Here is a 14,301-nt window from a genome sequence, read left to right as displayed (position 1 = left end):
GGTAACTGAGTTACATCAAAAAATATTTCCCCTTTAGCATTTGGCATTCTCCCAACAATATACTATAATCCCATAATCTAACCCCAGTCAACAAAACAAAACAGAAATTTTCTCTGGTAAAAGCAAATTGTCTGTCCACATGTATTCATCCACACCTTCATCCAGTCACACATTCACATGCAGTCACACCATATATTTGCTAATAGTGGAGCTTCCCGCATCAGATTCTCCACCCTCAGCAAAATGAGCTCAGTCATTTTTTATTTTCCATAGGAAAATATTTCTTTATGCTTTTGGACTGGATTGACTCGCATAAAATCCTTTTTACAGGGACTTACGACCTGAATAGTCCCCAGGTAGCTTTCTCCTCAGCCAATTGAAATCTGGAAAGCCCCCTTATATTTGCTCCTCCCGAGAATTTTCAGCGCCGTTATTCACTGTTGCAGGCCTGCTTAAAACAGAAATGGAAAAATAGAGCTGATTGTTAGCTCATAAAAACAAAATCAAAATCACCTGACAGGTTTTCTTTAAGTGCACTGTTACAAAATAATGGGCCCAATTTTAGACATGTCCATGTTTCCTAAAACTCCCTCTATTAAAAACAAAAACAACAACCCAAACCTAACTGACAGAATCAACCCATCACCACAACAACCTCAACAACCTTAAACACACAAAAGTTTTGCCACCACATAATTTCACCTCCTCAATACACCAAAAGTCTCATTAAAACCACACAATTTGCACACAAAAATCACCCCCTTATGCTCTTAAATTCAGCATAAGACCCCTTACGACATCATATAATCACTAAACTATAAATTCCCTACCCCAATCTGCACTTCTCTTCTCTGCTATGCTTCCTCTTCTGAAAGTCACTTCCTCAGTCACACACACACACAGGAAGTTCCTTCGTCACCACTCACTCCAACTAATTTGCATACTGAGTCATCTCTCAATGAGTTGCTGTAACAACAGAAACATATGTTTAAACATTACCACCTTATTAAATTATTTTATTTCTTTCTACAGTGATCACTGGTTTTGATCACTCAGTACGAGAGAGCACTCCTAAGTCACTCTTTTAAAACTACTTTAATCACTTTTTGTTTACATAACTCACTCCCTTTGTCATATGGCTTCTTCTATTCCTCAATTACAAACTCAAATGCATTTTATTAAACATTCACACCATTGTATCATTCATACACAATAGCAAGCTGTTCTTCATTGCATATGTTTGTGTTCTTAGCCAGGTTTAATCAGTGTCTATGCATTAAACTCCATGAGCTTGTCTTGTCTTTATAAGGTTAATGCATTTTCTGTTTGTGTATGTGAATTTGCATATGTTGCTTTTCCAGTGTGTCAGACTCCTGCACAATTCTCCACTTAAGCCGTCAGTTGTCTTTCCCAAATTTGCTAACCCAAATTTTAAGTTCCCACCTTATTAACACCCTTCCTGCTCCTCAGCCAGAAGTTAGGGCCCACTTGTCAGGTTTATGGAGACATGGCGCTGTGAACAATTCAACCAGAAACTTGCCTTGGCATGTCCAGTCAAGTTAACCTACAGGTTTCTTCCGATCGCTGCATGTGGAGAATTATCCAGGTCTGTTTAGCCCCTAAAGAAACACAACTGAGACATTTTCATTATTATCATAAGTACTTAAACTACCCGTTTCCCTTTCTCTGGTCAGAAATCCCAACTTATGTCATGTATATACGTGTAAGCAGGTCTTCATTGCTTTTCCTATGTATTTTGTTAATGTTCAGTGAGTGTAAGCTGCTTTCTTCATTGCCTCTATATGTTATAGTCAAGTTTAATTCATGCATCTTTTCCCTGATTTCTTAATTCAAAATTATCTCACTTCTGATTCTTTCCAAAAATAATTTCACATGTAACACTTTGTCTATGTATGTTTTCTATTCTTGTTTACCTCTTTGTTTGTGACGGTGGACATCTCTAAACCATCATGAGTTCAAGCTTCACTTTCAGTCCAATTACACCCTGTATTCTCACAGTCGAACTCGTCCGGCTTCGCCTCTCACTGGTCACTGTCCTCTTCTCTCAGTGTCCTTTTGTTGTCTTGAATTCCAGCAAACACAGTCTGTTTCTTCTCTGTTTCTCTTCAGTATTTTCCTTTTGGATCAAGTCCCAGCCTGGCAAAATACCACATTCAGTGCCTTTAAACAGTCATGTCACACTGTTCTTACCAGCCTGCTGTCCACCGTGCATGTTTCATCACGTGGTTTCTTCTTTTCTGTTGATCCTCTCAGTCATCTCTTTCAAGATTACTCCAAGCATGGCAAATCTGACAATCAGTGTCCAGTGCTTTACCACCGTTCATTATCCCACTGTTCAACTGCCCAGCCTGTCATTTACAGTACATGTTTCCACCTCGTGGTTCCTTACATGCTGCTGCTGGTGTCGTCAGTGTGGTTTCCGTTGCACTGTCTTTGCCTGCTATTAATTCTTCTCAAGTCCACGATGTTCTGTCGGTCTTCATCAGGAGATTAACTGTCCTTTGAGCTTCTTCTCAGGATGGGGACAAGTGCGAGGTCAAGCTGTAAAATTTTAAGCCAAAATCTGGCCTGTTTTCTCCCAATTATGCTACTCTAGTGGTTTTGGCGCCGTACTCAAAATTCCAGGTTGAGAGAAGTCCACCTTTATTTATCTGTAATCTGTGTTGACACACTAAAACATACAATTAATATCCTTTTCATTTCTTTTCTCAAAACCTCCATACTTAATCTGCCTAGAGTTTAGCTCATCTGTTTCTCTCTCTGGGTGCTCACTCGTCACCTTATATGGGCATGCAAACTTCCTGTCACCCACACCATTTCCTGTTACACACACACAGCACGCAGCTGCTCTGCTGTTTCTCCAGGCTAATCAAACTTATTTTGTATTTACAATCTACAAACCCTCTGTAATTCTACTAACTTTTGATCTAAAATGTAGCATCATTCACACAATGATTTCATAATCCTCTCACACACACCTTTTAAATAAACTAAACTCTTATAACATCACTCATGCATCTCTTAAATTAAAAACACTTTCAAACTTTAAAACATCCTACTTTACATCACCAAAGAAATACCTCTCACACCTTTATTCATCATTCAAAACCTTCTAGTCACCGCATTCACACACTTAAAAATAAAACACACCAGCAACTAATGCTGGAGAAAAGTTACTACTGAAAGTGATGTGTTAGTCTTAAGTATATACAGTGCACTCAATATATTTATATATCTACATCCAAACTCAGTCAATTACTATACATCCACTACGGCAACTCAAAACTTTATTTATAGTCCTCTAATAAACATAAATGGCATTTTAAACACACACTCAACAATGTTTGCAGCAGTATTTGTAAAACCAACTGTGGCTTAAACAGTTCACTGCTTACTCATTTGCATTTTCACTCACACACACCGTCTAAAAATAGCAGCAGGCAGTCAGTGCATTACTGACTCGACACACAGAGATCTCTCACACCAAATGTTCTTATTCTATATTACAACGACGTCTTATATTTACAACCACTGTCAGATCTGTCAGCTTTAGCGCCTACACAATTTCGACAAATTTAAAATAACCGCCCAGCGGATAAACTCCCTGAGTTTTTTGCGACCAATTCACCAGTATCTGTCCAACAGTTTCTGGCCTCATCTCTAAAGTCCCTAACACAATTTAAAAGCGTCAACCAACCCAAACTTTGCCTGAAGCTCTATTTTTGGCGTTTCCCAGCCAAGGCTTACCCTGAAGTTTTAAGTTAAAGTTACACGCCCGAAGTCCAACTTCTTCTGACCAAAAAAGCGCAGGTACCGTTCCAAACGGTAAGGAGACTCTAACTCCTAGCTTAATTCCAGGATGCCCTGTACCCCACAGTTAAGCCAAACTGAACTAACCCTGTTCGCCGACAGGTCAATGTCGCGCGTCCACGACAAGGAGGGAGCGTAACCTCCGGGCTCTGCGCTTCCTAGAACCCCCACGGTTCCGTTCTAAGATAATTTATAATACTTTGGAACAACAGTAAAACACCCAACAAAGTGTAAGACTGAAGCAGGTCCAACCTTATAACCAAAAAATAACCAAATTCCCTAACATACTAAAATCATTGAGCAGTCCAACTGCTTTTCCTTTTAGCGGTCCAACCGCATTCAATCATTACCAGCAGTCCAACTGCTTTTCCTTTTAGCGGTCCAACCGCATTCAATCATTACCAGCAGTCCAACTGCTTTTAAATCCTCAGTACTGTCATGAGATTCTCATCAAAATCAAAGCAGACATTTACCGGCAACTTTTACTGAATAGACATTTAATTTTATCATCCAATTCAGCACACTTCGGATAAAATCAACAGGCCTGTGCCTACCTCTTTTTAAAGGCGCCTGTCCCCTCAGTTTGGTTGCCGGGTCACGCCTGCCTGTCTGACCACAACGGACCATACATCACCGTCTACACCTCCAATCCTCCCTCCTCAACCACCGGACGAAGCCCCCAAATGTTAAGGTTCAAAATTGAGGAGGGAGAGTACAAACCACTCTTGGTCCAGAAGATCTTGGTCAAACAATGATTTTAATGAACACACGTGTGGGAAGACACTCTGTACGCAGACAGCCAGTAGTCCTCGACTTAATCAAAGCATGAACAGATATTTTATAGCATCAGGGTTTGATTTACTGACGCCCCTTCATGCGTCACAGATACATTTTATACATAGATTTATACAAGATGATCTTCTGGCTTTTACCCCAGAAGATCATCTTCTATTTTCATGGCTGGCCCTTCCTGTCTACCTTTCAGTTCTTGTCTTGTTCCTCTTTCTTGCCGAGACAACAAGGAACGGTTCCTCTTTTACCGAAACACTTTTGCAGTTACAGCCAGACATGAGTAACCTCTTCTCTAAATAAATCTAACTAATGTGTGTGTGTGTGTGTTGACCTCACATGCTCTCTGTGTCACCTGTTGCACTTCTGACCTTTCACCAGAACGGAGGCTCACTGAGACTATGTGTATGTCTTCTACTAAATAAATGTTTTAATCAAGAACCTCTACTAAACATAATAACTGTGTGCATAAGCATCTTAAGGCCTTCTTAAAGCTATCTGTTACTTTGTTAAAGCAATGATCATTTTAAATAACCTAGTGATTCAAATGGCCTCGTCTGGCCTGCTCCTCAGAATAACTTAGACTTTGCTTTCACTTCTGCAAAACTCTGCAAGCCTGTTTCCTGTCCTGTTACTTTTAGCCTTTCTGAAAGACACACTGTTTAACCCCTGAATGCAATATAAACTCCAGATTATATTATTAATGCAATGGTAATGATGACAATTATTTAACAATAGCAGTAAAATAATTTCCCTGCTCCACAGGCCTTAAATAATGGCAGGAGCAATCATGAATGATGAGCAGCAGGTGAGTGATGATGAGCAGGTGTGGAGATCGAAGCGGGGACCAGGAACCAGACGCCAGCCTGACACCATGTAACATAATCATCATCATTATCTGTCTTTGACAAAGACTTCTTTAAGCCTTATTTGATACCTTCTGATGCAGTAGATGCTGGTTCTACTAGAGCTGATCCACTGTCCACAACAAGAACAAGTGTGTCCTCTTCATTAGAAAGAACTGGATCAGTTTTCTCTACATTTGTGGGCTCAGCATCCCTTACAGTACTTTGAATCCCATGCAAAGTTTGTCAGTTTGCACCTCCAATAATATTAAGGACCATATCTCTGTAGTCTGTGCTCTGGTAAGATTTGTCACCAGTTTGAGTGTTTTTGGCTTCAGCATGGTCCCTTCTTGACTTGGCCTTCTTCCATCTGAATTTAACTAACTCTGCTGTCCTCCTAACACCCCAGCCCATTGTGACTCAGTCCTACAAATACATCATAATGGTTCCTGACACCCACCAGCAGTGCCAATGCTGAATTTATAGGACCAACTTGATTAGTTGAACAAAACACTTAAGAGTAATTTTGAACAGCTGCATCTCCCTAGTCAGAGGGATTGCAGGAGGATTTTCTGGGTCCTCATAAGGCTCAGGTGCATCATAAACATTATCACAGAGGGGAACATTATGTCTTGTGACAATGCTGTGAAGCACATTACAGGCAAGTATTATTTGGCATTGTAGCCTGTGGCTCCACTAGCAAGTAGCTGAGCAAGCAAAGGGCCTTTTCCAGAGAAATAGGACATGAAAGATTTGCCCTTGTTCCCACATGTCCTAACATAGTGAACGAATCCATCTGTCCATTTATGCTCTTCCAGGGCAGCTTCCACCACAGAAAAACACAGACTTCCCTTTCCCCAATCACCTGCTTTAGTGTATCTGAGGGAACACCAAGGCGTTCTCATTCCAGCCTTAAGAAATATAATCTCTCCAAATTGTCTTGGGTCAGAGCCATTCATAAATGATTGAACTCTTCATCCTATCTCTAAGGGAGAGGCCAGACACTCTTCATAGAAACCTCTTGTTTTCCGAAAATAAATAAATACATTTCTGTTTTAAAACAGAAAGAGTGTTCTGTGTACTATTTTCAAATCATTGGAATCTCTTTTAACGTTTTTAACTTCATTGTTTTTGCATTTTGTAATGCTATTTCATCAAAATACCTCAGCGAATCTGAGAAGTAAAACTTCTTCTTCTTCGAGGCTGAACTGTGAGGCTTGTTAAGAAATGATTCACTGAGGCTTAAAAGTTATTTCCATTAGAAGACTTCACCCCCTTGAACAGGGGCCAAGGGGTTTCTTTGGCTGACTTAACAGTGTACCTAATAAGACCAAGATGCATCACCACTGCACAAACAAAACCTCTTTTATATTTTAGAATCTGAATTAAGCTGACCTCATCTGTCATACCATGTGTGCTCTTCATGATGTGCAAAATAAACATTAGTATAACTTTTATGCTCAAAACAGAGCAACGCAGCCCTGGTAGAAATCAGACACCTCTCAGACATGTGGTAAGTGAGGGGCTACAATTTCATGTGCTATTTGAGGGTTTTACTGTGACCTTTTCCTGAACACTACCACTGCCTCTGTGTGCAAAAGCCTTAGCAGCTTGAATTGAGTTAAGTTCTTCTGGGAATAAGGGATGAGTCAAAGAAACTACACTTTCTAACACATAACTCATGTTTAAAAAGCAAAGAGGGAAAAGAACTAATACTCTAAAGAAAATAGTATGTGTAGAGAACAATGACTGCTTTGTTTAAAAAGAAATTAAGAAAAACTAAGAAAAAAAGAAAAAGTACTGAAAAGTAATTGTGGGTTAAAAGGAAATGATTTCAAAGGAACTGCAGACCAGAAACATTAACACTTTTCTTACAGGAAACTAAAATGGGCACTTCACTTGTCAGCATTCGGAGTCTGAGCCCATGTAATATAGTTACTGGGAAAGTTAAAATGAGCAGTGTGCAAGTCATACAAACCTTTAACCAGAAATATGGAGAAAATTGTGACATTTCTGGGAAATACTGTTTCTGAGTTTTTATGCACTACTAGGCTATGCACTAGGAATTAGTAGTAGAGGGCTGAAGTAGTTACATGAGATGTGCCAGGTTAAGTACATTATCTCAGCAAAGCACTATGGGGATCAAATCCTCAGATGTCAGTGGGAGTGAAATATTATTACAGCTTATACAAAGGGAAGATTGTGAAAACTGTACATTTTGTCAGAGACATTCTTTCAATAGACACTCTGCATACCTTAAGATGAGTCATATTATGCACGAACTTTCTGTTTGAGCATTATGCAGAAACGATACTTACCAAACAGGTTACAAGTACTGGTTTACTGGTTTACAGCTTACACAGCAGCACTGACAGCCAATCAGCATCTATAAATTGTCATTTGAAATATGTTCATAACACAGTCTGACCACAAAAAAAGAAAAGAGTAAGTGACTGTTAGACCTTTATCTAGAGTGATTAGATTAGCATGTAGGCTAAACACATTAGAACAAACAATAACAAAAAGCTTGTCCATTAGTCTTTTACGGACTCCTTTCATCTGTGTGTTTCTGGTTGGTTTGCATCGTATTAACTGCTGTTGCCAGTCTGCACAATTTTTTTGTAACTGGCATTCCTCAGCAGTATATAAGGATTTTCTCCCAGTTACCTGCTGTCAGAAACCTGTAAGATATCATGGGTTAATGCCGAAACAAGTCAGTTTCCACAGTAACATGAGGGTTGTTTTGGTGTTGTTGCTGATTGTGTCAGTGATAGATTTGCAGAAAAAAAACAAGCTTCTACTTGTCCTTACATGTGTAGTGTTCTCATACGGGTCATTTTATTCATATGCAAAACTGGAACATCCCATAAAGTCTATGATTTACTGTAATTGAATAAGCTTTCATGACTCCATCTGTGACATGCTCAATGTTCTGTAAATAAATGATGTCGTTAAAGATGAGCAAACATAGATTAGATGTCAGATTGTTTCAAAACATCAACACAAATCCAGCACAATTGCTTCAGACTTTCCATTGTTTCAGAAAGCCCTAGTTTGCCCATCTCAATTTGCAGGTAACTCAAGTCCAGCCAAGGCACTGAATCAACTCGGAGCACAAACAGGAGAACAAGGTCAGGTAACGAAGGCACTCATAAGTTGAGAACCTGATTACCACCACAAGGGTGAAGATGAGCTGGCAAGGAGTAAGGTTTCTGCTGACCCTTTTACTCCCATAAGTGATGTGATAATGGTAAGCAGGCTGGCTGAAAGTGGGTCAGCGCAATGCACCAGCGCCTGCCCAACTCCACCTAAGAATCGAAAGAACAAGAAAGAGAGACAGTGGATGCAAAAGAGAGCAGTCCTGCGAGAACCATGACAATCTGCTCTTCTCCTGTTTATGTTCTCAAGGATGAAATCTCGACAATAGGAGCCTCGTAGCTCAGTGCTAATTATAATTGTAAACAACCATGGTTGATTTATGTGAACCACATTTTTTTCAAGTTATTGTTTTGCTCAGAGTTGTGGTAGCTGCAATATGTTCCTATGTTTATCCACTGCTGACATTTGTAAACATGTAAATAGAGCTCAGATAACAATAGAGATCCTCTTGAGATAGCCTCTTTTTTTTACTTTCTTGTGTGCATATCGATTCATGTTGCAGTAATGCTTTAAAATGAATAACCATTTAAGGTATTTCAGTACACAATCCCAATTGTAGCAGAACTTTTTTTTGCAGTGTTCATTTCCTGTCTATCGTAAAACTCAAAACATCTGTGTGAAAGCAGTAAAGAAAAAAGAAAAGTATAAACTGTAATTAAAAGAGGCCACCCTTTATTTAGAGTCTTTTGACTATTGTGGTTTTTGTTTTTGCTGTTTTTTGTTTTGTTTTGTTTTTTTTCCCCAACCAGGCATAACTTTTGGGGTGGATCTGAATGAGAAACCAAGCAACGATCCATGCTCAGTAGTACTAGCTATAAATAACAGAGTACGCCCATTCTGAATCATGTTGTCATTTTTCACTTTATTTGAGGACCATAATTTGTAAAATGAACACCTTGTTGTGTTCAACTCAATTCAAGCATCAAAGACTAGAAAATCACAAGGAACTATTTAAGGACATGTTTAAAGCAGGTCACTTGATAATGCCATATCAGATGAACATCGGGCTTATTTCCCCATCAACAGGCACATACTGCATTTGTTTCCTCCATGACCTTTACTTTTATAACCTAACAAGTTCTGTTAATCTTTTATATACAGTCTAACACTGAGAGGCTGTTTATTTTTCCAATTTACGTTATAGTTTGATGCAAACCTGCATTACATATATAGTTGGAATCAACCCTTACTAAAGCAGCTTGTATCCATCAACCAGTTGGATTGTTGCAAACAAATTAGCTCTCGATTAATTTGTGAGGAATAGATGACATAGAATAGATGACCTCTCCTCTGTTTTACACAGTATTCTGTGTAAAAACCAATCCAGTGTGTTCCATTGCATTTCATGGAAAAAGGGGCTGTCCAGATAGCATGCTGTGTGTTGAGGAAATAATATTTTGTTATTATAGTTTGCAAGAGCACCATCAGAATGATCCGAAAACTGAATCTGTAGTAAAACTTTAACACATGTATCAGAGGAAAAGGGAATCCGTCAGAAACAGGCAAGAGCATGTTAGCTTTTAAAATGTAACCAGTCATTATTGTATAATTACCTCTCATTACAGTTTCATTCAACCAATTAACAAAAACAAATATTATCCCTGTTTTCCCCATTCACAATGAGAAGCAGACGACTGTTTCTGCTAAGACATGTTCCTCGTGGGTGTGTTTTTTGTAAACTGGACTTTTCTGTGAAGACAGAAATCTAAGAAATAAATCTCTTAAAAACTGAATACATAAAAAAATACATAAAATTTATAGAGCACTTTGAGTACTCCGGGAGAGTAGAAAAGCGCTATATAAGAATCAGTCCATTTACCATTTACCATAAAACCAACATTATCTTTGTAGATAAACAAGTGACTCAAGTGAGACAGAAACACCCTGAGAAAAGAACGGAGCTCGGCAGCTTTCCTTAAACAAACGACGTTGCAACATATTAGAGCTGTAAACACCATTTTCATATCTCAACGCTGCATTTTGTCTTTCCCACTTAAACTTTTGTTTCTAAAAGACCAGAAAACAGTGATTAGTCCCCTTCGCTATTACTTATAGCTCATTATAATTAATCAATTATGTTGATTTGTAACTTCAAAGATAATGATGTATAAGAAATAGCAGTCAAATTTGAAAAATCACTGAAAGAACATAATATTTGTTCCTGATCCATTTTAGCCATCGTTTAACCTTTACGACAAGTCAGTGATACTGATTGAAATAACTTCTGCTTTTCCTTCAGCTTCTCCTCAAGGCACTGAATGAGTACAGGGTCCACTTTGGGGTCAAACTTATTGGCAAACCAGTGGCCATAGTTCAGCAACCAACGCATTTCCGCAGCACCAAATATACAAACGCTGCGAATGTGTGTCCCTGTGCACGGTGGGTACAGCTGCTCCTCCAGGTACTGCCACTTCACCAGCCTGGTTTTGCTCATCAGGTCTGTGATATCAGGCTTGGATCTAGCCACCTCTCCAGGGACACCTGGCAGTCGCACAAGTGTTGCCCAGAAGTGTTCATCTGGGGAGTAGGTGTCCTCTGACCAGGACAAAAAATCTTTCACTACACCTGAGGCATTCATATGCTCAATGAACTTCCGGGAAAGCACAAAGTAGGCATTTCCAGAGAACACCTCAATATTGTGTGGTGGTGGGTTCTTTACATACTCTGTTTTCACTGGCAGTTTTTGATATTCAAAGCTGGCATCTTTCAGCTCATAGTGAAAGGTGAACCGTTGTTTCTTAGCTGGTGTGGGTCGGCTCGTCTCTAGCATGTTTCTGCCATTCAGTTGCTTTAGTTCTGACACTAGCTCCACGTTGGACTTGAGAGGGAAGTCTTGGCCACAGAGGTTGATGACATACTTCCACTTGACTTCTGAACCCAAAAGGTCAGACAGACAGTTGAGATCAGCCTTTAATCGGCTAATGCTTGCATAATATACTGATTCTTTCTTGCTGGTAATGAAGACATTGGGCAGACACTGGGCCAAACCCTCCATAGCTGATATGAACTGAGCAGAGGACTTTTGATCATAGTGGATACAGTAGATATTACTGGGTGAGTACAGTGCATTGATGAGTCTCTCTACCATCCAGGCAGATTTATGCACAACCAAAGAATAAGCAATAGGAAAGTCTTGCTCCTCTTCTGTGGCACACACATTATCATAACCCCTGTACTTTCTGAATAAAGTACAGTTAGAGGTAAGATAAGCTAGACTTTCATCTTTAATCTCCACAACGTCTTTCTTTTTGATCAGCAGAGATTTCCCCACCTCCACTGGGTCCATGTCATAAATAGCAGAGCAATCAATATTGTACTTGGGAATTATCTGCATGTCCGTACCAATATGTGAAGGTTCAGTGATGTAGCTGTGCTTGACACAGACCAATAGCAGGATGGATATAGTCAGCAATGACAGGAGGGAAGGAAGGAACTGCTTTCGTCTTAGTCGCAGCGATAAACATCGCATGGTCATTCTGTAGTGAGAGAAAACACAACATGAAGGAACATAAACCCAACTGATAATGTTATTCTTCAGAAATACCTAACCACCTTAAAAAAATGTTCAGTTTCTTTTAGAATAGGGTTACTCCATATTTGTTTATTTTGCAATAACTTTAGCACATCCAGTGAAGCCTTGCAAAGACAAACAGATTCAATAGAAGCTTCTACCCACAGTCTGTCAAACGTACCCTACCTACACCCTGATTGAAGGTTAACTGTGCTGCTAACACTCAAGGACACTCGCACTATATTTATAAACTGTATTTATTACAGTATAACATACATAAACACACACACGTACGTACGTACGTATGTATGTGTGTGTGTGTGTGTGTGTGTGTATACAACTTGTGCATATCCTTTTTGTGTACATTCTCTGTGCTCTCCATTCTGCCAATGGAGAGATGACAACTGTGTTTCATTGTTCTGGTAACAGTGACAATAAAAATCTTTTCTTATCTTATCTTGTGTTACCTTCATAGAAATGTGACAAGTGTCCAAAAGAAAGAAAGTGTCACTTCGTAACGCCAATTGCACAAGATTTGATACATGAGTTTGTGAGACTTCATCACTTTTTCCCTAACAAAACTGATTTTAATTTATTTTTAAGCAATAAATAGATGTGGCAAAAATTATACAAATGCATACATATATATGTAAATTTACATTCAATTGATTTTTTTTAATGGTGGGAAGGTTCAATAAATTCTCTGGTTTTAAAAAAATAAAATAAATATTCTATCAAGAATTATTTACTTAAGAATTTCTGAGGAAACACAGAATCAGATTTCACCAACTCCTAAGTACGCTTGTAATATAGTGTATTATCTTACTTTTTTTCATTGATTGTACTTATTTGTGTTTTTGTATTTCCTTCATATATCTGTACCTGAGCTGAGGTGACGCAAAAATTTCCCCGTTGTGGGATTAATAAAGTCTTATCTTATCTTATCTTATCTTAATACTTACAGTTTCTACAGTACAAAGGTAACATTTTGCATTTCTTTATTGTATATGCGGACGTTATTATTCACGAAATAAAACAGAAAACAGGGTCTTATTCAGATCTGACATATATGATTTTTTTTCTTTATATAATGAGAAGTATACAACACACAGAGAGACATCTAATTGCTATTAAAAATACCTTTACGTTTGGAAATTTAGTTTTACAGATTTCACATGGATATAGTTGCCTCATTGTCATTTGCTTTAAAAATTCATAGGCCTAGTTTTAAAAAACAAAACAAAAAAAACCCAACATCTCCCGATTCAAAACAGGAGATATTCGTCTGAAATTTATAAGTGTGCCCTTAAAAAGAGTGACCAAAACACAACGGTGACGTGAATATACACTAGAAAAGAAGTTAAAATGAGTTATCCAATTCAGAGTGGACGATAATAAATAAATAAATAAATAAATAAATAAATAAATAAATAAATAAATAAATAAATAAATAAGATCAAAACAGCTTATTCCAAACTTCTAAACGTGCGATCTGTTTATTGTTGTTTGAAGACTATCATTGCAAATACCTTCAATAAAAACAACGGAACACCACAGAATATATAGCTTATATGATCTCATCTCTTTAAGCAGACAGAAAGAGACAGAAGTGAAATTGGGAGGCAGTTGCCATCTATGATATAGCAAACGGGAGAGCTAATTTAGATGTGATGGATACCTTCCATACTGTGAAAAGCCCTCACCTTGCTCTTCACGCTGGTGCCGGTCTCCCCAAAAGACCTGGCAAGCAGTTTTTAAACCTGAAAGTTGTCAAAACGTGGGTTCAATGCAAATGTTCCGTCTTCGCTGCTTCGACAGTAAAACTTCGACTCACAAAAGTGAAGAATGAAAAAAAGGAAGAATGAAAACTTACCTGTCAGAAAAAAGAGTGGGCATTCGTCTTCCCTGCCCTTCCACTTTTCCCACACTGCTGTCGCGACATCTGTGGACAACGCAAACTTGAATGTCTGATTATACGTTGTTAATCAGCGGAAACCGTGTTCAGAAGAAGCGCGACAAGCTGTCATAACCGCGCTGAGCTGAGGACCACAGGACAGAGAAATAACCCGGAAAAGAGGGAGGGGTTCAGGAAACTAATTACAGCTCAAGTAAAAAAAAAAAAAAACCGAAAGAAAGAAACGAACTGAAAAGCAAGAAAAAGCAGAA

General features: G+C 38.7%; 1 protein-coding gene across 2 annotated transcripts; it reads right to left on the bottom strand.

Moving 5' to 3' along the window:
- Window positions 1-9,481: 9,481 nt before the first annotated feature.
- Window positions 9,482-14,155, bottom strand: LOC146629327 (beta-1,3-galactosyl-O-glycosyl-glycoprotein beta-1,6-N-acetylglucosaminyltransferase 4-like). Of its 2 annotated transcripts, none has more exons than XM_085358505.1 (3): window positions 14,009-14,155; window positions 13,814-13,895; window positions 9,482-12,100 (listed from the first exon to the last, which is right to left on the bottom strand). In XM_085358505.1, exon 3 carries the CDS (start codon window positions 12,097-12,099, stop codon window positions 10,807-10,809), a length of 1,293 nt encoding a protein of 430 aa, XP_085214631.1. In that variant the 5' UTR covers window position 12,100; window positions 13,814-13,895; window positions 14,009-14,155; the 3' UTR covers window positions 9,482-10,806. The 2 variants fall into 2 exon arrangements, with proteins under 2 accessions (XP_085214631.1, XP_085214630.1); XM_085358504.1 differs by having other exon boundaries at window positions 13,839-13,895.
- Window positions 14,156-14,301: the final 146 nt, after the last annotated feature.

The sequence above is a fragment of the Diplotaxodon limnothrissa genome, linkage group LG7 (genome assembly GCF_057381915.1).
Source record: "Diplotaxodon limnothrissa isolate DT_005_m linkage group LG7, D_limnothrissa_male_GT1.1, whole genome shotgun sequence".
Lineage (NCBI taxonomy): Eukaryota > Metazoa > Chordata > Actinopteri > Cichliformes > Cichlidae > Diplotaxodon > Diplotaxodon limnothrissa.
Note: the sequence above shows the minus strand (reverse complement) of the source record. Positions and strands in the feature narration are given on the sequence as shown.